Source organism: Sapajus apella, unplaced genomic scaffold (genome assembly GCF_009761245.1).
Source record: "Sapajus apella isolate SASKATOON/1434 unplaced genomic scaffold, GSC_monkey_1.0 scaffold4, whole genome shotgun sequence".
Taxonomy (NCBI): domain Eukaryota; kingdom Metazoa; phylum Chordata; class Mammalia; order Primates; family Cebidae; genus Sapajus; species Sapajus apella.
Window position 1 is genome coordinate 2,027,068 of NW_022436944.1, and position 26,456 is coordinate 2,053,523.

Consider the following 26,456-nt stretch of genomic DNA (forward strand, 5'->3'; position numbering starts at 1 on the left):
ACTGGTTATTGCTGTCAGGTCAAAAACACCTAACTTAGTGAGACTGGAGCCCCTACCCTTGCTGACCTCCTGTTGCACTGCCATTTCCCTGTCTGCCCGCGCTCCCCTCCGCTGGCCTCGGCAGGTTTCACAGTGCATCCCATGCCTTCCCACCGCCCCTCAATCAGGAATGCTCTTCTCCCACACTTCCCCTATTTTGTATCTCCACATTTTGCAGGCTTTTGCTTAAATATCCCTTCTCCATAAGTCTCTCTCCGAGGCTCATACAGTCTGCATTGTCCTCATGGTCAGTCTCACCTGCAATCACGTGTTAGTATTTAATGTGGAATACCTACCAGTATTTGTAATTTACGGTTGCCTTGAACAAAATCCCAAGTTCCACATGGAAGCATCAGAATATTTTTTCTTTTTTGTTATCATAATGTCTGGTGCCATTCCTTTCAACTACTTAACGTATCTTTTAAATAAATAAATGAACATTGCTCACAAAAGATGAGTAACCGAAATGCCAGCAGGGACCTTACTGTACCTCAGAAAGTGAAGTAAACTTGGCTCTCCTAATTCCATCAACCATGAGAAGCTAATAAACTCCTCACGATCTGGCAATCCCTAGAGACTTACATCCTCATTGACTCTCTGCCTTCAGCTTTTGTGCCTGTACAAGCAGGTTTTTTTGTGTGTTTTATTAGCCCATGTAGGAATTGTGGCCTCTTCACTGGTTTACACACACACACACACACACACACACACACACACACACACACACACACTCTGTGCACATCGGTATTTTATGACAATATTATTCATCATTTCTTTTTTTCTTTTTGTCTCTATCTCCTCCCCTTTTCTTCTCTAATTTTCATCTGTCATTCTCCCTGGTTTCCCCAAGGAAATCTGTTGTTCTTCATTTTGTTATGCAGAGAAAATAAATTCTCCTAAACTCCTACATGTAAACCTGCATACATAAATGTAACTTTTTCCTCTGTAGAAGAAAAAGGCATTCTCTGTAAGAGGATTCATCCTGCTTAGATCACAGTTGGAGATTTAAGTATCACTCATTTTGTTGTTACACATGTCATCAGTCAAAACAATTGTACTCTTCTGTGTATGTATATATGTATGTGTATATATATATATATATATACACATATATATATGTATATATATATACATATATATATGTATATATATATATATATGTAGACACAGCTTTCACAGCCTTTTACTTCTTCAGAAAAAGACCATCATCTTGAAAAATATACATGCAACTTTCACTTAATTTCCCATTGGAAACCCCAAGAACTTAAAGAGTCATCTCACTGACTGGCACCAGAGCTGTGAAGAAAATAGAGAAGATGAACAGGTAATAGAACACATGTTTTGTGATACAAATGGAGGGAAAAAATAGCTTGTCTTTCTGTCAAGATAGATACCAAGTAATTAAAAGCTCAGTAGCTTACAGGCCCAGGAAAAACTTCTGGCATGTTCCTAGTTTGTATAGCATAATCACTCCTGGGGGGATTACTGATAGGGGTAGTTAAAATAATGATGACTGAAGAAATTGCTAACAAGTTTCAAATGCAAAATTGTTTTAATTCTCAAACTCTAACCCTCACACTTTCAAAGCTACCCAGACAGACATTTTTGCTGTATAATTCTAACTAACACTAATGAGAAACAAACTGTATCTTCTATTTTGAAAACTGAGGAAAAATGCTTTTAAAATGTCATATACTTTTAATCAGGAATAAATATAGCTAAGGTTTTCGTGGGGGTCCCAATATAGTTTGCATTGTTAAAAATAAGATAAAATCAGGCATAAAACAGTTTTCATTAATTTGTTGGCATTTTTGTGTTTAGTGCTCTATAAAAACAATAAATTGGGAAAATGTCTGTGACTTTATATTTTAATGTAAGAAAATATAGCTGTTGAGATAATTTCAGTAATCATTGTAATTGAAATTTTATCATAATAGGTTAAATGTTATAAAATTCCATTTATATAATCTTCTCCATTCATCCCCTGCTCCCATTCCAGGTGCTAATATGGAACTTGGCTTCCTATTCACCCTTTGCTTTCAAGCCATAGGCTACCATGAAAGGGAAAAAATGAAAGAATAAAACAAAAAAATGAGAGACTGGCAACAAACATTTGTTGGGGCCTATATTAGTAATTTACATGTTAATGTTTGAGTTTTAATAGCAATTACAGAAGGGGCAATTTTAAAAAAACATACCTGTAAAATGAAGCTAAGGAAGTTTAAATAGCTTGCACAGTGTCTGGATTATAGCAAGTCATCAGTATAGACAAACCAACACTATAATTTGACACTCCCTCATGAACTAAACTGTGATTATCATATAGTATATAGATTTGCCAAATACTTCATTAGACCGAATAGTCCAAAGATCCTGGGGAAGAAAACAAATATGTCCTAAACCATAGCTGGATGATGTAAAAAAAGGTCATAAATCTTTCCTCCCATGTTTTAGTCTACTCATTTGTCATACAAAAACTATTCCTATCTTTCCTTTCCACTGGGTAGAGTCTCACAATAATAAATGATTTTAACATGAAATCTTTTCGAAGAAATGGGGTTCTAAAAATGTGCTATTACAATTAAATAACCTATTGTCATTTTAAAATTACTGCAATATAATGATTGAAGAAATTGTTAAGAAATCAAAGTAAATATTTTCATTATAGATTAATAAGTATATTGGGCTAGAAGATCTACTCAATGGGAAATCTTACTTCCTAGATCTCCATTGAAAGTTCTTTTTCACTTCTTTTGCTGCATTTGAAAAACTGGCAATCTTAAAAATATAGCCAATGAATAACTGGTCTCTTCCACTTACTGTAGTTTAAAGGAATTTGTTTTTATTATTTCTATTTTATTTTTTTGTAGAGGCTAGGTCTTGCTCTGTTGCCCAGGCTGGTCTCAAACTCCTGGCCTCAAGTCATCTTCCTGCTTCAGCCTCTCAGAGTCTTGGAATTATAGGCATGAGCCAGCACCCCTGGCCAATAGAAATGTTAAAGAAAATATTACCACTCTCTCTTTTGGTTAAAAAAATAATGAGCAATTATTTTGCATTTTCCCCAAATGGATTGTTCTGTTTCCATTTTTGTAAAAGGAATGAGAGAAGGATAGAGAGAAAGTGCAAAGAAGATAGAAGGTCTCCTTCCAGGGGTAGACTCTCCTTTATTGCAACATGTAAAAATTTAAGAGATCCCCAAGGTTTTCTAAAGCCAAAGAAGATGCCATCTCATCTTTATTTTATCATTAAGCTCATTTTCAATATTTTGATATTAATTTTAGATCAGAGATATTTTATTCTTATGTGTTAAAGATAGATTTTTATTTTTTTATTTTTTAGTTTTTAAATTTATTATTGTGTAAAATATTTTCATATTATTAGTTTTTTATTTAGTTTATTTTATTCTTATTTGAGATAGGTTTTTTGTTTTTTTAAAAATTATGTTAGGGATCAAGTATTGGGAGATGCATATTTATCAATAAAACTTAAAATACAAGGTAAATATTAACTTAGTAGTCATGCAATAATATTTATTTGATCCCAATTTTATATATTTGAGTGTGTCAAGTTGCAGGTCAATATAGCTGGGGGTTTCAACACCAAGTTTTATTCATGTGTGCATTCATGCACTGGATGCTTCCCATGTGTAGAAATTCACAATGAATAAGCATGAATAGGATCTGGCCAGTGAACTCTCAGTCTAGTAAAGAAGATAGAAAATGAACATAGTAAACTAATCCAATGTAAAGAGAGAGACATTTTTAAATCCACCCAAAAGATAAATAGCTGTTAGAGTGAGGCCATCAAATAAAGCTTCATGTAATAGGTGGCAATAGGCCTTCAAGGTGACAGTTTAGCAAAAGGTACAAAGATGAAAAGTGCAGTGCATTAAGAAGGGAATGGTTTAGTTTGCCGGAAATAATAGGTTGGGCAAAGAGCTGTGGCTAGGACAAAAAGCCAAAGGATATATGGGAGTCTGATGGCCATTTAGTGACTGGGTAGGCTGTATACACTTTATGTGCAAGGAAAGATACAAAGTTTTTGAGCAGCAGAGAAACAGGATCAGAGGGACACGTGAGGAAGATCCTCAAAACCCTAACAAGTAAGCTTGGTTAAACTTTCTACGTTATCACTCGAGTTTTGCATCTATATCATTCAATAGTAACAACAATTGTGTTCTTCCCATATTTAGAGAGCTTAAAAGAACATCTGTTCATATCATCTTGCAAGCCAATCACAAAGACTAGGACAAAACATTTATATAAATAGAACTCATAAGATGAATTTAAAATGCGAAAGAAGAAACAAAGATAGTTAATACATTTTATTTTATCACTTGGAAGTTTTAACTCCTGAAAGCATACCTTCATTTAAAATATGAAAGAAAGGAATTTGGGGCAGTATCATTTTTAAATCTTTGAACTTACTCATGAGAGCTGTGTATAAAAAAGTTAAACCAGTGTCATTGGCTGTGTTAACACATTTTTAAAAAGAAAAAGAACAAAAAACTATACAAAACCAAGCAGCAAACAGTCAAACAAGTTCATTTAAATTGCACTTTGTAGTACAAATCCTTTCCTTTTTTCTTCATTGGGAATAGATTGTCAGGTCCTAATGATTTATTTAAATGGAGGGATTTTTATAGGCCTAGAATATTAGAATCCTTTATTAACTTTTACGTTCCGTGGATAAACAGCAGACAGCACGTCAAGTTTCCTAGGGAACACAAAATCTCCTTTTTTAATCACATATTCAGTTTAAAACCTCAGCGCTTCATAAGCATTATTTATGCCCAACAAATAAATTGGCATCTTGTAGGTAGCAATTTCTTACTTTATTAAAACACTTTGGGGAGAACATATGTAAAGGGGTAGTTTGGGGTGCTTACCCAATTCTCAGGGTATCACTTTCATTACAAGAATGCCACCCCAACCTGCTGGGCAGGAGCAATCTCTCTTTCTTTCCTGGCACTTTCCTCCATTTATGTGGTCCCTGCAGCTCAATGTGCAATTGTGTCTGAAGATATGATCTAAACAGACTGTCATGTGATGCCATCTTAGCCCGTAACTATGTAACTAAAAATCAAAATAAAACCCTTAATTTTCCTTAAAAAAAAAAAAAACCACAAAAAACTATGATCCTTGAGCATAGTTCTTAAGGAATCTTTAAACAGGACAACAGCAAGCTATGGCTTTTAAAATAAAGCTTATTTTACTTTTTCCAATTATTACATTGGAATATTATCCCTAAGAATATTTAGAATCTTTAGGAATTTCTTTTTTAAAAAAATTGTTGATTTGAGAATAAAAAAATAATAATCAATGTTGCTGAAATTTTGATGCTTTTTCTTTCAGGATTTTTAAAGCAGAGTTTTGTTTTTTGAGTAAATCTTTTTATTCAAATTTAATACACACACAGAGAAGTACACAAATCTAAATTATATACTTTGAACTTCTTTTCACATTGTAAACAACTCATGTAAATGTCACCCAGATCCAGATACAGAATATTACTAGCAATTCAAAATCTCAAAGGTGACTTGATAATTTTCAGTCATTAATTTCATATATTAAGCACTGTGATCTCTATCACTACAGATTGTTTTCTCTTTTTTAAAAACTTTTTATAGGTAGAATTGTAATGTATGTACTCTGCTGTCAAACTTCTTTCATTTAATATAATGTATGTGAGATTCATCCACATTGTGTATGTAAGTTTATTTTTTATGGTTATATGGTATTCCATTGTGTTAATGTACCACAATGTATTTATTTATCCATTCTGGGGGAAATTACCATTTCAAATAAAGGTGGAGAGACTTGTATTCAGTTGTTTGAGGCTCATTCCATTTTAACTTTTGTCCCTGTTTCTAGGGTAGGGCCTTTATGATGCCCTAATTGAAAACTTGGCATTTTTACCAAGGCCTCTCTACTTTGGCAGGCGTGAGCTCCAGCTTCTGCTTCCCATGATCATGAAACTGCTGATAAATGTGCTTCACTCTTCAAGCTCTTAACAGCTATCCATTAATTGGCAAAGGGCTTGAGGAGAGAAGCACTTTAGGCCATCCTACTGGTCTGGTCTCTTCTTTGCAGATCTTGGCCACTTAAATTATGACTGTCCTTGTTGCCCCAAACTATTTCTCTTCTGCCTTTGATTAGCCAAAGCATCAGAAGTTTAATTAAGAAACATTAAAGTATTTCTGTTTTTCTACAGAAACATTTATTGATATTATGATTTGACCACTGCATAAAAATATTTTTCCTATTTTTCTGAACACATTCTAAAGCAAGCATCAAGCTTTGATATTATTAAAATACAACAAATAGGGGGAGGACAAAAAGAACAGCTCTGTTTTACAAAGAAAAGAAAAAGAAGCAGTGGACTGGCTGCAAACCGTTACTTTTGATAGAGATTGACTTTGATCAGAATTGATTCGATGCTTGAGTTCTGTTGTTTAGATATATAAGAAAAACTGCTCACATTTCAAAGAATTTTGGTCCACTTAAGCATATTAAACAAGTAGTTCTCTGCATTATAAAACCTAGAAAGGAATTATATTTTAGGGCTATTTAAGGTAAATTTTAACTATATAAAGTGATTTCTAGTGGAATTTTAATAGAAGAATTAAACGATTTCAGTCTTTCTCTCATTATGCTAATTTAAAGATATTTTTCAGCTCCATTTTCCTGTATTAACTTCAAGAGCACCCCTCCACCCTGCACTCCCACTTCTACAAGTACCTACCCAGCACTCCTTTATTGTACAAAAGGAAAAAAAAAAAGACAAAAGATGATGGATTTGATAGGAAACTCCGAAGAAGTGACTTTGGCCCTACTTTTCTTGCAAACTTTATGTTAAAACATATGATGGTATTAAATATTGATAGTAAAATTTTCTACAAAAACGTAGTAAATTATCTAAAAATAAAAGTGAATATAATAAAGTAAATGATTTTACACACCAAATTTGTGCAAAGCAGTCAGTTCTCTACAAATATCTTTTTCTTCCTCCTCATCTTCTTCATCTTTGTAGGTGGGAGGCAGAAAGGTAATAACATAATGAAGCTGTTGAGGTGGACTCTTGAACAGAAGACCTGGAAACCTCATAATTTCTAATTCCACTTCTTCCTCTAGCTCATCATCATCTAAAGCTAAGGCCATAGAGGAAAATGCGAGGTTTCAACTTGGTTAAAAGAAGGAAAAACTGTGCAAAGGTTGATAGAGAAATGAGAGATTTTGAACTAGACAGCCAAGGCAGGGGGTGACAGAAAGGTAAAATGCTTTGAGATGGCCATTTCAAAAGCCTATTGTAAATGAAGGTGAGAAGCTGCCCGCACAAAGTTAAAACTGTAGCAGAGAGAACAAAAGAAAATAAGGAAAGATCTTGGTCTGTGATGAGAGAAAGGGGAAGGCAGGTTAAAGAAATATGTGGCCTCCATTGCTCCTGAAGAACAAGATGAAGATGGAAGTAGTTTAGAAAAGACATTAATACAATAAAATCCTTCAGTGACTCATAGGTGGAAGTTTTTCTGTCATTTCCAATTCTGTAGGCTTCTTCACACTACATTCGTATGTTCCCACAGAATTAATGTAGCTGGTCATGACTATACTGACATCCAGACACTCATCCGCATCTGAGAAAATTTAAACAATTTCTGCTTTTAGGCATTGAGAGAAAAGATAGACCTTCGAAAATAATGGGCATATTTGTGTCTCTCTTGTGGCCTTTATTAATCAGTAACAATGTACTGCCACATAGAAAGCAAGCATAGCCCCCAATTTTTTCTCAAGTACACTCTGCCAGTGATTTCTCTTTCACTCATTTTCAAGTTTACTGAACATCATCTACACAGACAAGGTATTTCTGAGATTTTGTGAGGTTTAGATGAAGAACTTAGAATAAATTCAATAGTCTCAGGCTGTGTACCCTTTGTAGAATGTTCATTCACTCCTGAATTATTCAACATATATGATAGAAAACTTATTCTGTGCATAAGTCAGCACAAGGTTTGTAGAGAATTTTAGAGATGAAAGAATTTTAGGCTTTGATTGCATGTGAGTTACTGGTTTATGACCAAATCTGGGTCCAGACTGTGATCAATGTCTTCACAATACTAAAAGTTCATATATGAGCTTCTAAGCTTTACCTCAGCTTGTTGATGCCTTTTCCACTTGCATGGCTGTATACAAGTATGTATGTTCATATTATACAATCATCTCTTGGCTCATTCTGCTTAAGAGCAGATGGTACATGAAATTTTAAAAATGTTTTTGGCTCTGTTAATTGGATGTAATGTGGTAAGTGGCAATATACTCTACTGTGTTTAGTATATATAGATATCATAGTTGTGTGTTCATTGCTGTTATCTTCATTGCAAGGCTGGGGGAGCTGGGCTATCTGTCATCTTTGACAGAATTCTGAGATTTGTTTCTTTAAGCAAAGAAAAACTAATTTCTCTTAGGCACTACGGTCTTATATAATTTGATTACTATTGGAATAGATATCAATCTTCTAAACTTTGCTTTGATTTTAAGAAAAATACAGTACAAAATAATGATAATAATAATCACAAAATGAAAATGTTAAGATCAAACACAAGGTAAACTTTTAAAGTAAACTACAGTAATGACTATATGAGCTTTTCTTAATTGTATAAACAAAGTCAACAAACTCTACTCACTAAATTCAAACTGTTCTATATTAAAAAGAAAATACACAAGCAAAAATATCACCTGAAAGGCAAATGAACTAATTTTAGCACGTAAGTTAGGAAACTGTAAATGACTCATTTTAAAACTTGCATTAGCTATATTAACAGCAGATATGAAAGGGACTCTGGTAAAGATTTGGACTGTGGCTTGTGAACTGACAGTCCTTTGCTCTCTAACTAAAAGAACTCATTCAAAATGCCTTTCAGTAACCAACTTTCTAATTCCAGTCAAGTTTGCCATGGGTGGTTTCTTTGGCAGTGTGCCTTCTAGAATCTCTCGTTCGCCTTTAATATATATTAAACTGTACGAAAGGGATTATGGACCAATGAATATGATAATAATAATAGCTACTTTTAGTTGAGTAATTTTTCTATGTCGGCCACTGCACTAGGCACTTTACATTTATTACTTTTCTTAATTTCCCCACTAATCCGATTATTGTCGTCACTTTACAGATGAGGAGCTAAGGCTCATAGCAGTTGAAGTCGCCCAAGTTTAAACGATAGTAAATGGTAGAATCACATAGAAGTACAAGTCTCTTTAGTGTGAAAGCCTTCCATTGCCCACCCTGGCCCTCTGCCTCAGACATTTCTCCTTCTTTATTACCCCATCACATCAATTATTTCATGTTAAATCTCAGGAATTTAACATCACATCCACAACCATCTGAACTGATCTGAAAGCCTTCCTGACAACTGCATTTGTAGCCTCCTAAATAGCTGATGCAGAGCTGGGCATAGCAGGTTTCTCCATTCTCACATTCATCAAGATCTGAAGGGAGAAATAGCACTGCTGCTAGTGCAGAGGCAGGAATTTGATGATTCTATAGAAGCACTGATAAGCTTCACTTCTAAATTAAAGCTGTTTTACTTATCATTTTCTATTTATTAGGCCATGTAATACAGACAGTGAAGAAACCTTAACACAAAAATAAGGAGACCCACTTTTGGTTTATGTTTCCTCATGCTCCTTCTACGTCTGTTATTTATTTTAAAAGAATGTAAATAATCTCCAAATGCATTTATAAGCATAGGAAAATACATCCCTGCTATTTTTCCAGTGTAAACAGTAATTGGACTGAATAAACAGAGAAGTTGAAGAACAAAAAAACAGCTTAAGAAAAAGAAGCCAAAAAATTCCATTTAGTGAACATTTGACAGCTGCAAAGAGGAGACAGTCTTAGACACTGTAACATGTTTGTCCTTCTAGAACTTTAGATCAAAGAGTGTTCCCAAGCAAGTGTTCCCAACTGCCTGACTGGGAAGACGAGTGGTAACGACAGTTCTGAGAGAGGGCAGAAGACTTATTTTAAGAATAATGTTTTAAATTATAGAACATTTCAGAGCATTTGTTTGAATATTTAGATTATACTGTGACTGGGATGAGTGAGGTCTGGGGTTTTTTCTTCCATCTGTGACATCATTATCCTGAAATGCCTTGTTAGATAAGCAATTTTCTAAGTAAGGATCTTTAAGCCTCTTTTAGCACTATTATTTCAGGATTCTACAATGCTGAGTGCTTCCTATTAAGATATAACTGCCCTGGGAAAATAGAAATACACCAGAAGATGTCAAATTGTAAGTTTTCAGTCAAAGGATAACCTATTTAACCTGAGTTTTGAGGCGATCATTTCTAACATAATTGGTCCAGGAAGTAGCAACAGAAAATTTGTCTCTGCTTTCCTTAGGCTGAACACCTGGGAATTATTTGGTCAGGGTTTTTTTTTTTCCACTCTAGGCCTTGGTTCAATTCAAGACCCTCTGTTTGTTGAGCTGTTAAGGTGGTTGGCCAGTCATTGCTGAGTTTACAAAATCCTATTATTCCATAACTACATAAGCAGCCACAGATTAAAAAAAAGGTCAGTGTCTCAATTAACCCAGGAAAGGGTATCGACTCAACAAAATGAAGACAAGAGAAAGAAAGGAAAGAAAATGCAATCAGTCAATCAAGGCGAAGGGTCACCATAAAATATCTAAATGAAGGTCATTTAGACATGAAGCATTCTTTTTCCCAAAAAGCGTCAAAAGCAGAGCTACTTGCAAAATTCTAAATGATATTATTTTTCTTCCTAGTATTAAATCTTCCTTTTATTAATCCTTTTGATTAAATAGTATGATGTAGAAAAAAAAACTATAAAAAATCAATTTTCAAGCCTGGGCATAGAGGCTCATATATATAATCCCACAACCTTGGGAGACTGAGGTGAGAGAATCACTTGAGCCCAGAAGTTTGAGGTTGCAGTGAGCCATGATTGCACCACCTGCACTCCAGCCTGGGTGACAGGGTGAGACCCTGTCTCAAATAAATAAATAAATAAATACTCATTTCTAAAGACTATTTATTCACTGGTAAAAAGGCAATTTTCATTTGAAATGTACACATACATATTTTACTTATTTGAGAACAGATTAATGTCACAGATGCTTTATAAAAAATAGTCATGTATACAGGAAATCAAGAAATTTTCTTTTTATTTTATATTAGTATCAACTTTAAAAAAATATATATGAGAGTGTACAAAAAATCTGAAAACAAAGTCAGCCAGTCAGTACATAGTTAATTAGAACTATCCAAAGGCAAAAACTTATTAGAGCTTAAACCTGAGATGTGTTAACACAATTTGAAAGACAGACATATAAAATACAAATGTCTGACAATAAAGTCGCTAAATTTAACAATTGGCCAGTTATTAGAAAATATTTATTATTTCTAATCTTATACAGTAACCATATATGGGGAAGAGATACAGAAGATCAAGTTTTTCACTTTTGATGCTTTTCTAAAATCAAAGCTGAAATGCTTCATTGTTTTGCCTGGCTGCAATTGGTCCTCTACTTTTCATTAGGGCTAAAGTTTTATGTATGGATTAATTTCAGTACAATGGTAAAATGTTTGGTGTAATGGCCAATTTAGGAAAAGTATGATCATCAGAGAGGAGGAAAATTAAAAGGGAAAATTAAGCATGACAAAAGAAAAGGAAATATTAAATAATATTGAGGAAATATTAAGCATAACAAAACAAAACAAACAAATAGGGTATCATTATTCCTGAATGATAACAAATCACTGCTTTCAGAACTTGGAAGTATTTTCAGAATCAGGACACATAGTAATGTAGTTTAATACTTGCTATTCCTATTTATAGTCGCAAGCAAATATCTAACAGAATAAAATTTGAAAAAAATTTAGAAAACAGGTGATGTGACAATTGAGTGGCAAGATATTTTAATAAAGACCTGTGATGTAGGAAGAATGGGGTTTCAGATGAGTTCCAAATGAGAATGCTATACATGAGACAAGCTAGAATAGCCCCAGAGGAATGTTAATAGAAGAAGAATCCAAAATGGATCATAAAATGATAGACTGAGGGACTTATTTTCCAACTGTGTGTGATGCAGTGTTGCTCCTTGCTATTTGAGAACAGGGAATCCTGAGACTTGTATGTTTGAAGGCTCTGGTGGTATCTGAGAAAGATTTTAAAAATCTGAAAAGTTTTTTTAAGAGCCTAAAGAATAATGTTATAGATGAAATGAAACATTTATTTTTTTATTTTTGAGACAGGGTCTTGCCCTGTTACCCAGGCTGGAGTGCAGTAGTGCAATCACAGCTCACTGCAACCTCAATATCCTGGGCTTGAGTGATCCTCTCAATTCAGCCTCCCAAGTAGCTGGGAGTGCACCACCATGACTGGTTAACTTTTAAATTTTTTTGTGGAGATGGAGTCTCCCCATGTTGCTCTAGGCTGCCAAACTCCTGGACCAAGCAATCCTCCTACCTCAGCCTCCAAAAGTGCTACGATTACGGGCATGAGACTCAGCGCTTGGCTTTGGTTTTCTTTTCATTGCTGGAAAAATGAAATTAACTTGAGCCATAAACAATATAACATTGTCATATTGACAGTTGAAATTTCACAAATAGGCAATTTTCTACATTTTAACCCTGGCAGATGCTATTGTTTTCTAGCTACAAAAAAGAACTTTGCTGAGTTGTAGTTTTCAAAGAATAAAGAAAACACTAAATTTAGGTTGCAAAGCAAAGGTCTGGCAAATTTCCAGCTTCTCTTATCCAACACTCAAAAGAGGAATAAACAAGGAGAGCTATTAGGAAGAAAGGAAAAGATGGAAGGAAAAAAGAAGGAAGAAAGGAAGAAAGGCCTTAATTTTTTCTATGGATACAAATCTTATTATGGTAGGAAAAAAAGTAAGCATGTTTTTCATTAAATAATAAGATGTGAGGAAAGCAATTGGCTTCAATATGTTAACCACTGTAGACTCTGAGAACAATATTGAAAGCAATGTTGGATCAAGAAATACAATGACATTGTTTTGAATTTATAAAACCAGAATACTGCAGAATTTCCTGAGTTTCATTCTGTGTCATCATCCTGCTGAAGTAAAATGTCCTAAATACTTAAACCATTGATTTTTTTTCTTAGACTTCAAGTTGTCTCTATCTAACCATATTGAGTAGCATGAAATGGTCAAAGTATTTTTTATTGTCATTTTTAAGAGAGGAAATGTTAAGCATAACAAAAGAAAGCAAGCAAATAAGGTGTCATAATTCCTGAATGATGACAAGTCACTGCTTTAGGGACTTGGAAGTGTTCTCAGAACCAGGGCACATAGAAATGTAGTTTGATACTTGGTATTCCTATTTATAGCCGATATTCCTTTTTCTCAGAAATGTTTCATTATGAAACAAGGTTAAGGTGGAATTTTATTTTCTTCATTTTCTCAAATGATATAAATTCTAATAATATGTTGAGAAAGTTAGCATTTAAAAATGAATTTGAGCTGGAAAGTCCAAAGAATGAATTTTTTTAAGCTGTCTTTCAGAATATAGCTACCTGCCATCCAAAGTTGAACATACACCCCAAACATTGCCAGGTTGAAAACCAATGCAAATAATTTAGTTTCTGCTTGAAGTACAGAACATTGGGGTATGTGATAGCATTTGTTGTTGAAATTACAAATTATGTTAAATAGTTGGCTAGATCATGGAATATTTTCCTGAAATAAATCTATTAAGGGGATATATTTCATGAAAGTGTTTTAAATTTCCTTTAACTTCAAGGTAAATATCTAAATGTAATGGTATCTTCTGCCAGGTACTCTTTCCTTTACATTTATTCAGTAGCCAAAGACACTCTTCCTCCTCAATTTATTTATCCTTACAGTTTGAGAGATATGGTTCATGTTACAGCAGTAAGTACTACAGATTAAAGAGCTAGATTAATCCAGAGCAACTTTTGAATGAAGATGGCATTTACCAAACATTACCTATGCATGTTTTTTCATCTGAATCAAGCTGGTATCCATGGTTACACGAACAACAGAGAGCACCAATTGTGTGTTCAGAGTGATGGGAACAACCACCATTGTTCTTTTCACAGCTATTGACAATTTCCAACTCAATCCCTTTCAAAAATGAGCAAAAGAGGATTATTAGCATAACAATAGAGAGACCTGAATATATGTCAATAATGGACACATTCTCTCTATTGAGGGGATGACAAACTTTATTAAAAATCTATCAACACTCTATACGTATAAAAGTAAAAGTCTTTAAGCATTGTAAATGCCTATACCATATTAAATACTAATAAACATATAAATAATATTGAGTAAGTGATACAGAAAGGTAATGATGAATCCACCACTGGTTATTAAACACTTACCTTAAAGGAAACATGTTTTGGGAATTCTCGGTATTTTCAAGATATAATAGATATAATATATACATGCACATATATGTATTGATCAAAAATCAAATAGGTTGTTTGCCAGCTGACATTTCTGTTCTTGAGGTAATAGCGTGTTACTATTTGTCCTTCTTAGGGGCTATGAGCACATGAAAATACTGTTAAAAATATTCTTGGATCAAAAGTGTAAATGCAAACCCAATGATTTAGTTGATCATATGTTGGCTGAATCTTAATGGCGTTATGTTGAATAAAAGGTTACACACAGTTTGATTTCATTTATATGATGTTCCTGAGAAAACAATATTCCAGGGAGGGAGAACAGATCAGGTAGATGTCAAAGGCTAGAGATGAGGAATAAGTGACAAGCCGAGGGTAGCACAAGGGAATTTTCTGGGGTTGATAAAACGTTTCTTAATCCTGATTGTGATGGTGGTTACAGAAATCTATATATGTTTTAAAATTGATATGATTACGTACTGAAAATGTCAATTTTACTATCTAAGTAAAAAATAAATTAAGAGGAAAGATAACCCTCCCTAGTTTCCACATTTTCTCCAGTTACTGCCACATTGCCTAATTCTTAGCAGCACTTGATACCATTGACCATGTACTTCTCCCGACTTTTAAAATTTTGATCTCCAGAAAATCACAACTTGTCCTTAAACCTTACTGGACATTCTTTTTTGGTCTTTCCTGTCTCTGTGTCACATTCTGGTTACTAAATGTTGACGTCTCCAGTCTCAGTTCTCACCTGCTTACTCCTCCAGACATCCTCCCTTTGTAGGGGACCCCATTCTTGCTCATGGCTTGAATACTGGCATTTCCAAGTTGATGAGTGGCTCACTCAAACTCTGACCACCATAAACTTCCAGACTTTTCTATTTACTTAGAAAATAGATAGAAACTACTTACTTGTTATTTCTACTTGGCTCCTCAAACTTCATGAAGCAGAAATAGAACTCATGATTTCTAAACGTACCCTATATTTCACCTCAAAACTGGTTTTTCTATTGGACTCCACATTTTAGTAAAAGGCATTCTGATTCACCTGTTTTCTAACACCCCAACCCAAGAATTATTTCTTGATTTTTCTTTTCCTCACGTTCACATTAGCAATTCATCTCAGCTGTCTCTGCAAAACAATTTTCAAATCTCAAATCTACTGCTACTAGCTTAATTGAAGCCACCACCACAGCTCACCTGAATGACTCTAATCTTGCTTTTACAGACACTGCCTACTGTCCATTCCCTATAGAATAGCCACAGTAGTTTTTGAACAATGAAAATCATATCACATTACTATGTATTCAAAACCATCAAATGCTTTCTCATTACATTTAGAATAAGAATCCAAACCCCTTGGGATGGCCAATAAGTCTTGTACAATCTGATTCTTCCCTTTCCCTGCCTACTGCTCTCACTGACTATCTCTACGCCTTGTTCACTCTTTTCCAACCCACATTGGTTTTCTGTTCTCTAAAATATCAAACTCAGTCCTATCTTAGGGTCTTAGTTATTACTGCTCCTTTTTCTTAGATCTTCTCATTCTGTATTAACACTATCATCTTATAGATGATAGGACACATTTCTTTGGTTAATTTCCTATTTGCTATCTCCTCTGTAGGAACTTAAGTTCCATAAAGGCAGGAGCTTTGCCTGACTCATTCATCATTATATCTACAGTGTTAGAAACAGCACCTGGCACATGGTAGGTATTTAGTAAGCATTTGTCGAATAAATCAGTGGGTCTAGTACACTGGCATCACGCTCCCTCTGGGTGATAGTTAGCTAAAGGCAAACAATAGCTGTACTCTCTAGGCCCCAAACTCCCTCTCCAGTTCAAAAAAGTCCCTGCAACTTCCTATCTTTTATGCTTGGTCTGCCTTACACATTTATATTTATTGCCTGTCTTGTGTTGATGTTAGAGTTTTGGTCCCTGGATTAGATTATATTTAAAATAATGGAAACTATAATAAATCTGTAATATTAACTGATTTTTTAGAGGGCAAGAGAGGTAAAAGTATCTATTTGACAAATTTTACATAGGCTTCTCTTTTTCTTGTGATTTTACCAGTGATATGGCATCAATACAGCTTTTAGACTGCTGGTGGTAATTCGATTTAAATATAAGTGATACCATGGTAACTTCATTAAAGATATATGAGACTAAAAAAAGTACAAATTCAGATCTATAACTCTCTACTAGATACAAGCTGAGATTTTGACTCCTTGATTCAGATGATAAAAAAATGTTTTTATTGTTGTACTTTAAAAATCATACTTAAAACATTCTCATAAGTAGCAAATATATTTTTTGCATAAGTTGTGCATTAAATATGTGTGAAATGTGTTAAACTATATTACATATTGCTTAGTAATTTGGAGGAAGTGTGCTGTATGTGCAATTTTCCAATTTCTAATTATAAGACGATGATAGCTAATTCACAGTACACTGTGAGGATTCAACGGTTATGCTGCAAAGTGTTTTGAGACCTGCGGAGAAGAAATTACATAACTATAAAACACCGTCCTCTGGAAAAAAAAGTGTCATTCCAAAATGTATTTTAGATGATGGGCACATAACTCATTGTTAAATATCACCATTCTCTAAACAGACTTATTCCATCTACAGGTTTTGAAACAACTCAAAAGATAAGTTTTCACTAGGAAAGATTTGTATGTCAGTAAATATTGAGGTTTGGTGAGGACTGCAGAAAGAGCTTAGCTAAATATTCACAGAAGGGAAATAAATGTAAAGATAAACTTCTACCAAATGTATTCAACTCTTGAGCAAATTTCTTTCCCAAGCAAATTCTACAGAAAGCCTGTACGTACCTCGTAACTTGTTATCAGTAATGACCCCTCTTTCATGATAACTGAGGAAGCACCAGTCAGATTGCAAGAGGTTTAATTTCATACATTTGTAAAATATACTCATCCCCTAAACCTCTGGTCACATTAAAAAGCCAAAAGATTTAAGCCAAAGAAAAATTCATCCATACTTTACTTGGCCTGAAAGGACTCCTTAGGGCATTAAGACTGACTTCAGAAGAAGTTGTATCTTAATTTGTAGTCAAATTTCTCCCCCATCCTATTTAGTTTGTTCTTTAAAAGGCAAATACCACTGCAGCAAATATGCATTCTTTAAGCCACAAAAATATACCTACATCTTAAGGAGTGTAGATACACAGAATTTTATGTTGGAGAGAAGAATGAAGAATTTAATCACTCTAATAATATCCCTTCATGAAAGAGCTCAGGTAAGAAAGCTAAAATATTTTATTTATCACCATCTTTATTTGTTCCTTCATTAACACTGAATATGGAGACATAACATATATAAACACATGATGAAGTTGAAAGGATATTATATATGAAGAAGGAAGACTCAAGTTCAAATCCTAGTTCAGCCACTTAATCATTTTCTGTCATTCAAATCCTAGTTCAGTCACTTATTAATTTTCCTGTCATTGAGTTCTTGACTTTGGCACCAATAGATGATTGATGAATATGTGAAGAACTGACAAGAGGCTCTTTGGGACTGAGACTCAAAATAATCATTTCTGCTTTGGCTCTACAAAGTGGGAAATGCCTACCAGTCATGCAGGTAGAGATGCGGAATAGTTAGTTTGGTATATTCACATGTAGCTAAAAGGAGTGGAGTTATATAAATTTTACATTGAGAGAGGAGCCAGAGATAGAAAGAAATACGAGAAAAGTACAGTAATACAGAAGAGAAGAATATGTTTCAAGAATGAGGGTAGTCAGGTGTTGAAATCTACTGAGAGGTCAATTAAGATAAAATCAAAGAAACTACCATCCAATCTGGTAGCATAGAGGTCATGGATGAGAAGTGGCAGACTAGAGATGAAAACTTGATTAGTATGGGCTGATGAGGGAATGCAAGATGAGAAACAGGAGACATTGGCTATAGTCAGACATTAGCTTTTGTGAAATATGGACTCATGTGAAAGTACTTTAAAGACAGAAGATACTTGGCCACATTGTTATGCTGATGAAAATGATGCAGAAGAAAGAACCAATAATTCATAAAAGAGGGAGATAATTGGAAAAGCAAAGATCTTCAGATGTGAAGAGAGAATGGAGCCCAAAGCTCCATGGCAAAGATGACCTTCAACAGTAATAGGGCTACCTGCTTCATATTAATAGGACTGAAGCCTTTCCATGTGACTTTATAGGAGACTTTGATTTAATTGTTACCTTGGATGATAGCTTGCCTTTATTATTTGATGACAAAAGAGACAAGATGAGGACAAAGGTCAAAAAAGGGTGATATAAAGCTTTGGAAGGGAAAGAGATGTTAAACACTTATTTTGATGACAGGAAAATTTAACATATTCTTACAGTATGTTTGTCCAGCTATGCTGCTTAATAATTTAAGATTTATGGTCCTGAATTTAAAGCAAAACCAGTTAGCATGGTTATGTTTTCAACATAGTAAAATTTACCTACTAAGGTATATTTGTGGACTGCAGAAAGAAGGGAAGAAGTCACTGAGAGAAAGATAGAGTCTAAAGAAGAAGATGATGAAGAAAAATGAATTATTGAGGGACCAAGACCTCTGTCTCTTCATATACCAAGAGACAGAGATAGAGAAATCAGCCATAAAAATAAGAAAAAAAAATCTGTCATTTAAAGAAGGACAGAAGTAGAGATGGGTGAGGATGGGAAATGTCGAGGTAGAAAACACTGAACTTGAGGAAATTTGTATGAGATAGATTAAGGCTTAGTGAAGTAGAAAGCGTGTTCATCTACAGATTAAGTAGTAGACCAGTGGGGATGATGTGTGAGGAGAACATAGCTGTAATAGCAACTAGAGCTAACAGCTCAGCATATTAACATTTTAATATGTTCCTAAAAAGTGATATATTTAGTTGTATAACTGAGCCTAGGGAGGAAGATGCTAAGGTTAGATGATACAGATCATAAATTTTTTGAAGAGAAAGGATAGGGAAATGAATCAGTGTAAGAGAAGACAAAGCAGGAAGGAGCTGCTCAAGAGGCATTATGAAGGGCAATGAGGGAGGGAGGAGGAGAGCCAATATGGAAGATTGTCATTAGAACATACAATGCCTGAGGCATAGTATTGCAGCTCAGAGCTGATTCTTGCACTGATGGTTCCTTCACTCCTGCTTATTCCTTTTTCTTGAGTTTTACATGGGAGTTATTAGTGTTTGATAAATATTGCATGACAGAAGTGATAAAGGAAGGTGGCATCTTCACAAAGATCAGTGAACCCAACAGAGCCCCAAATCAGAAGATCCTTGCTAATGACACCACAGACGATGATGCAAACGATTTTCCATTGACTCTGGGCCTATGTTTACTCATCTATAAAATAAAAGGTTTGGACTTCTAAGCCTCCATCCACATCCTTCTCAGGAGCCCCAGCTTTAGCAAGACATACAATGTAATTATTTTGTTTATTACTCATGTTTAATACCTGTAAAATGCCACACATTCCCTGGGCCCTGACTATTGCCACTTCTGTAAAACTGTTTTCTATCAGCTCCCAGCTTAAAGCCAGTGTGGCAGGCACAAGTGAAAGCTCTCATAGAGTTTACACAGCAGTGGCCACAGTGAGCAAGACCTTCAGCACACTCATTTATATCTGCAGGAAGACAGACACGACAACTCTAAGGAGCTGTAATGATGACTTATTTACAAACTACAATAATGGCCAAATGCACTTCCTCCCACTTGACCTCCCCAACATCCACTGTAATGGTACATACCACATATGTTCCATATTCTTTATATAAAGAAGCATTTGTAAATAGACTGACTGCTTATGACATTACTGCTAGTGTTGATCTTGTGCTCTCAAACACTTCTATTAGAACCTACTAGTATCTGTTAATTAGAAAAATGAGAAAATGAAACAAAAATAGGCCTAATCTATTCCTTAATAATACAGGGAAGAAGTCATGGTAATTTGTCTTTAGGACTATCTCCCTGATTTACATTAGCATGTGTGGCCATGGGCAAGGCAGATTTGGGGTCTTCGTGTTTAGCAATTCAGTAAATTGCTTCATAGTTTGTGTTATACATATGACTGTCACAAGGCAATGCCACTTAGACACTGATATCTTTTCTCTCTCCTGATATCAACAGTCAACTCTATTCAGTATAACTTCAGTTGGGTAGCTCAGGTAATCTCTTCTTTCTCCCTTTAAAGGGATAGGTCTCACCAGTTTTTAAAAACTAGTTTTTCCTTTCTATTGTCCTGCCTATCATCCCCACCAGGGTGTTTAAGAGAAATACTCATTCTTCTAACGTATTTGTAATAGAATAGGAAGGCAGTAATTCTCAGGATAGATTTTCTATAAATAATGTATTAGATGTTAAAATAGAAGTTTGAAAGACAGTAGACAGATAAACATACATATCTATATCTATATATGCAAACATTTATCAATTTTCCTCAAATATTTGTTTAAAATGATCCTATTCTGTGCCAGGTGCTGAGCTAGATAGGTGCTGTGGAAACAGAGGACCAAAGCAGAAATGTTCTCTTAGAAAAGTGTGTTTAAAAAATCCACAGAAAATATCATCTTAATTTTGACATAAATTAAAAAATGAAAACACTAATTAACATTCCTAATTATTTTCCAAAGTTTTTATCAGTCTGATAAGTCAGGAAACATTTTGGTACTTTTGTAATTGCTCCAAATAAATGGCTTCTCATTTCATGAAAATATCATCATAAAAATGAAGGATTCTGTAATTTCTCAAAAGTTATTAAAACAAAGACTGTCCCAGAGAAATGACTTAATTTATCAGTTCTGGTGATGGAAGAATTTATCACTTTCATCTTTGAATTAAAGTATGTCTGTTTTGCTATTTCTAGAAAAGAGAAATGTGTAATTTCATATTTATAGAGTTTCCTTATTTTTTGTTTTAATTATTCCTAACTTCTGAAAACACTCATTTGCATATGCTTGCTTTTCAAAGGTTATCCCCACTTTCTGTAGCCTATAATAAAAAACCTCCTGTGTGGCTATAGAAGATTTTGAAAATATTAATTCTGGAATTCACTCCAGAATGAGAAACAAAAAACAAAAGGTATTAGTTTTGGAACAAAACTTTGCCATTTTTTAAAATGTTACTAAGAATTTCACTGAAGTTTTATGGTATAAAAATAGCTTTCAAAATGATCAAATAAGGATTTAAATGTTCCTATTTAAGAATAAATGAAAACATCTTTTCTCCTAGCTGTTTTGACTATTCAAAACTGAATTACCACAAAATTTCAAACAATTACACAATTAAGCCATCAGTTTCAGTTTCCTACCGTTGCAAGTGTTTTTGTCTTCAGACAGCTGGTACCCTGTGTGGCAGGCACACCTGGCCATGCCATTCTCACTCTGACTTATTCGAGCACATCCATTCCCACCTGTGCAGGGGTTGTCTCTGAAAGCAATTAAGCAGTGATAGTGTATAATTCATTGAGTTCAGAAAGAGGTACAGAGTGAAAGGATGGACTAAGAAAGATAAAGAGAGCACTGGGACCAATGTGTTTCTCACATAAAGATAGTAAGGACTCCAGAAAGTTCTTTCCCATTTTCATGTGAAACTCATTTAAAGAAAGGCTTTTAAAAATGTTTGCATAGCGGTTATTTTTATCTTTGTTATTTATTTTTACATAACAGTTTTACAGACTTTGGGGGTACATGTGATATTTTGAAAACTGTATACAATGAATAATGATCAAATCAGGGCAATCCGGGCATCTCTTACCTCAAACATTTATATTTTCTTTGTTTTGGGAATATTAAAGTTCTTCTCTTCCTGCTATTTTTAAAATACAATAAATTATTGTTAACTATGATTTCCCTACTGTACTCTTGTACACTAGAACATATTCCTTTTATCTATCAATGACTTTGTACTTCATAACCAAATTCTCTTCATCTCCCCAGCCCTCTTCCCTTCCCAGTCTACCTTCTACCTCCATGAGACCCCTTTTATCACTCCCCCATAAGAATGAGAATATGTGATAGCTGTTGTTGTGAGCCTGGCTTATTTCATTTAACATAATGCCTCCAGTTCCATGCATCCTGATGCAAATGATAGGGTGGAAAGTTATCTCATGCTCGTGAGTTGAGAGACTTAATATTGTTAAAATCCCTATACAAGCCAAAGCTTGATTCCAATGACATTCTTTGCAGAAATAGAACAAATAATCATAAAATACGTATGGTACCACAAATGACCCTTAACAGATAAACTAATCCTAAGCAAAAAGAAGAAAGCTGGGGCATCACACTCTCTGATTTCGAATTATACTACATAGCTATAATAACCCAAACAGCATGATATTGGCATAAAAACAGACACCTAGAGGAATGGAACAGAATAGAGAATCCAGAAATAAATCCATGAACTTACACTCAATTGGCTTTTGACAATGACACTAAGAATACGCACTGTGTGAAAGGTCTCTTTAATAAATGGTGCTGGATAAACTATAGTCATATGGAGAAAAATGTAACTAGATCCTCATCTTCTACCACATGAAAAAAATCAACTCAAAATGGATTAAAGACTTCGATATAAGACTTGAAACTATGAAACTACTAAAATACTAGGAAAATGCTACAGGACGTTGGTCCGAGCAAAGATTTTGGGGGTGGGGGTAAGACCTCAAAAGCACAGGCAACAAAACAAAAATAGACAAATAAAAGCTTTTGCACAGCAAAGAAAGCAAACAATAAAGTGAAAAGACAACCTACAGAATGGGAGAAAATACTTACAATCTATCAATCTGACAAGAGATTAATAACCAGGATATGTAAGGAACTAACAAATCAATAGCCAAAAAAAAAAAAAAAAAAAAAAAAAACCAATCAATGCAATTAAAAAATGGGCAAAAGGCCTGAGTAGACATTTCTCAAAAGAAGATATACGAATCACCAACAAGTATATGAAAAACTACTCGATATCACTGAACTTTAGGGAAATGCAGATGAAATTCACTATGAGATATTACCTACCCCAGTTAGAATGGCTACTATCAAAAAGACAAAAACTAAAAAATGCTGGTGAGGATGTGGAGATAGAAGAATGCCACCAGTACACTGATGGTAGGACTCTACAGCAGTACAGTAACCATAGAAAACGGTGTGGAGGTTCCTCAATAAACTGAAAATAGAACTGCCATATGAGCCAGCAAGCCCACTGCTGGGTATATATATATTCATAGAAAATGAAATCAGTATGTTGAAGAGGTACCAGTACTCCGATGTTTGTTATAGCACTATTCATAACAGCCAAGATATGGAATCAAACTTTGTGTATATCAGTGGATAAATAAAGAAAATGTGGTTTACATACACAATGAAACATTGTTCAGCCATAAAACCATTTTTAATTTTGGATCTTAGCCCTTAAATGCGAACAAATTAAATGTAGACCAAAGCCAAAGCAGAATTAGCTTAATTGCTCTCTTCTCCAAAGTATATCTCCTGCCCTGTAGCACCCAAGTTAAGAATCAGCAGAAACTCCTGCAGACTCCTCTGCTCTTTTCCCCTTTTTTCCCCTACCTTTTGTCCTTTGCACAACAAGATCATTCATAGATAAACCCTACTACCCTCTCTAGGTCCCCTCTGACTTTAGATGAGAGATGATAGTGTGAAGAGAAGGCAGACTAGGGAGATGTGGAGGGTCCTAGCTACAGCTGCCAAGGGCATAGTAATAAAGAAGTTAAAATCCCACTGGAATCAAGTAAGCTAGCCTTTCTCTCTTTACTTATTCCTGTTTCAACTGATCTTAGTAATATTCTCTGGAAGTTCGAAGTAATGAGAGGCCAACACATCCTATGGGGACTACCTCCACACACTGCTTATTTGTCAGTCATTCTTGTCTAATTCTATGAATCCGGCCTTGTCTATCTTAGAAAGTGCTAGAGTGGGGCCAGATAATTTCCACTTCTGCTCCCTCCTCTCCCCATACTTTTAAAAAATAATGCAGAGTGTGAAAAAGAAACAATGTATATATATATATATATATATATATATAGTTACCCTGTCTCACATTTATTCAGTTTCAACCAAACCACTACGATACATAAATGCTTTCATTGCTTTCTTGTGAATACTTCTAGACATTCTTTATGGAAATATAAGTAATATGTTTATTACTTATATATATATTTTTTTGATAGAGAGAGACTGAGTTGAATCAGTAGGTCAATTCGGGGAGTGTTGCCATTTAAACAACAGGATGTCTGATCTATGAACATGAGATATCGTTCCACTTGTTTAGATTTTTGTTTCAGCAATGTTTCCTAGTTTTCAGTTTATCAGTTTTGCACGTGTTTTATTACATTAGTTCTTATGCATTTTTTTCTTTTTGATGCTGTTATAAATGGAATTGTTTCCTAATTTCATTTCCGCATGCTGTATGCTAGTATATTAAAACATAATTAATTTTTATGTGTTGATCTTGTATCACACAAATTTGTTGAATTCTTATTAGTTCTAATAGTTTTGAAAAGTATATTTTTAAGAATTTTATATACACAAAATCATGTCATCTGCAAATAGATATTTTCTGTTTCTTTCAATAGTGATGTCAGTTATCTGTTTGTTTATGTATTTTGACACAGGGTCTCGTTCTGTTGCCTGGGCTGGAGTTCAGTGGTGTGATCATGACTCACTGCAGCTGCGACCCTCAGGACTCAAGCAATCCTCCCACCTCAGCCTTCTGAGTACGTAGGACTACAGACGTGTGTCAGCATGTCCGGCTAATTTTTGTATTTTTTTTTTAGAGATGAGGTTTCTATATCCATGTTGCCTAGGCTGGTCTCAAACTCCTGTTCTCAAGTGAACCACCCACTTTGGCCTCCCAAATTGCCTGGATTACAACCATGAGCCAGCCTGCCCAGCCACATGCTTTTTATTTTTTTATCTCATTGCTCTGTCTGGAACCTCCAGTACAATGTTGAATAGAAGTGATGTGAACAGACATCCTGTCTTATTCCTGATTTTATGGGGAAAGCTTTTATTATTTCTCAATTAAGTGTGTTGTGAGTTGTGGGTTTTTAATAGATTCCCTTACCAGGTGAGGAAGCTCTTTTATATTTCTGGTTTGTTTAGTGATCTTATCATGAAAGTTTCTGGATTTTGTCAAGTGCTTTTTTCTGTATCTATGGAGATGATCATGTGGTTTTTGTCCTTTATTCTATTGACCTGATGTATTACATTGTTTTCAGATGTTGAATCAACCTGTTTTCCTGAGATAAATCCCACCTGACCATAGTGTATAATTAATCCTTTGCATATGTTGTTAGATTTAGTTTTCTAGTATTTTGTGGAAGATTTTTTACATCTATATTTATAAGAAATATTAACCTGGAGTTTTTGTTCTTGTGCTATGTTTGTATTATTGTGTATCATGGTAACTTTGGCCTAATGGAATGAGGTAGGAAGTGGTTGCTTTTCTTGTATATTTTGGATAAATTTGTAAATAATTTATATTAATTTTCTTTAAATATTTGGTATAATTCATTAAAACCAGTTGGGCCTGGGTGTTTCTTTGTGGGAAATTTTAAAATAACTAACCCAATCTCTACTTATTATATGTCTAATCTGAGAAACTTCTCAGATTTTCTGTTTCTTGAGAAGTTAGTTTCGGTAATCCATGTCATTCTAGTAATCTGTTCATCTGTTACCTAATTTGTTATCCTAATTGCTCATAGGATTCTCTTTTTCTCTTTTTTATTCTGTGGGATCAGTAGAGAGGTCCTTTCTTTCATTTTTGATTTCAGTAATTTGAATCTTCCCAGTTTTTAAACATACATCTAAATTGAGGTTTTGTCATTTTACTAACCTTTTCAAAGAATATAATTTTACTATTATTGATTTTCTCTGTTGTTCATCTGTTTTTTACTTCATTATTACCTATCTATACTAATCTTTATTATTGCTATCCTTCTACTTGTTTTAGGTTTAGTTTAATCTTGTTTCTTCAGTGTTTTA

The 26,456-nt window shown here is 34.4% G+C and overlaps 1 protein-coding gene across 7 annotated transcripts in view; it reads right to left on the reverse strand.

Moving 5' to 3' along the window:
* LOC116538657 (EGF-like and EMI domain-containing protein 1) overlaps positions 1–26,456 on the reverse strand; it is a 624,824-nt gene that overhangs the window by 79,583 nt on the left and 518,785 nt on the right. Inside the window, exons 1-4 of one of the 7 annotated variants that reach the window (XM_032261134.1) lie at positions 21,770–22,096; positions 14,030–14,167; positions 9,427–9,521; positions 5,771–7,672 (exon numbers count right to left, since the gene is read on the reverse strand). The exons of 5 other annotated variants lie outside the window; for them this stretch is intronic. In XM_032261134.1, coding sequence (XP_032117025.1) covers positions 7,643–7,672; positions 9,427–9,521; positions 14,030–14,167; positions 21,770–21,830 — 324 coding nt within the window. In that variant the 5' untranslated portion in view covers positions 21,831–22,096 and the 3' untranslated portion in view covers positions 5,771–7,642. Of the gene's footprint in view, positions 1–5,770; positions 7,673–9,426; positions 9,522–14,029; positions 14,168–21,769; positions 22,097–26,456 lie in introns of those variants that run through there. One more of the 7 variants, XR_004263739.1, reaches the window with a different exon arrangement.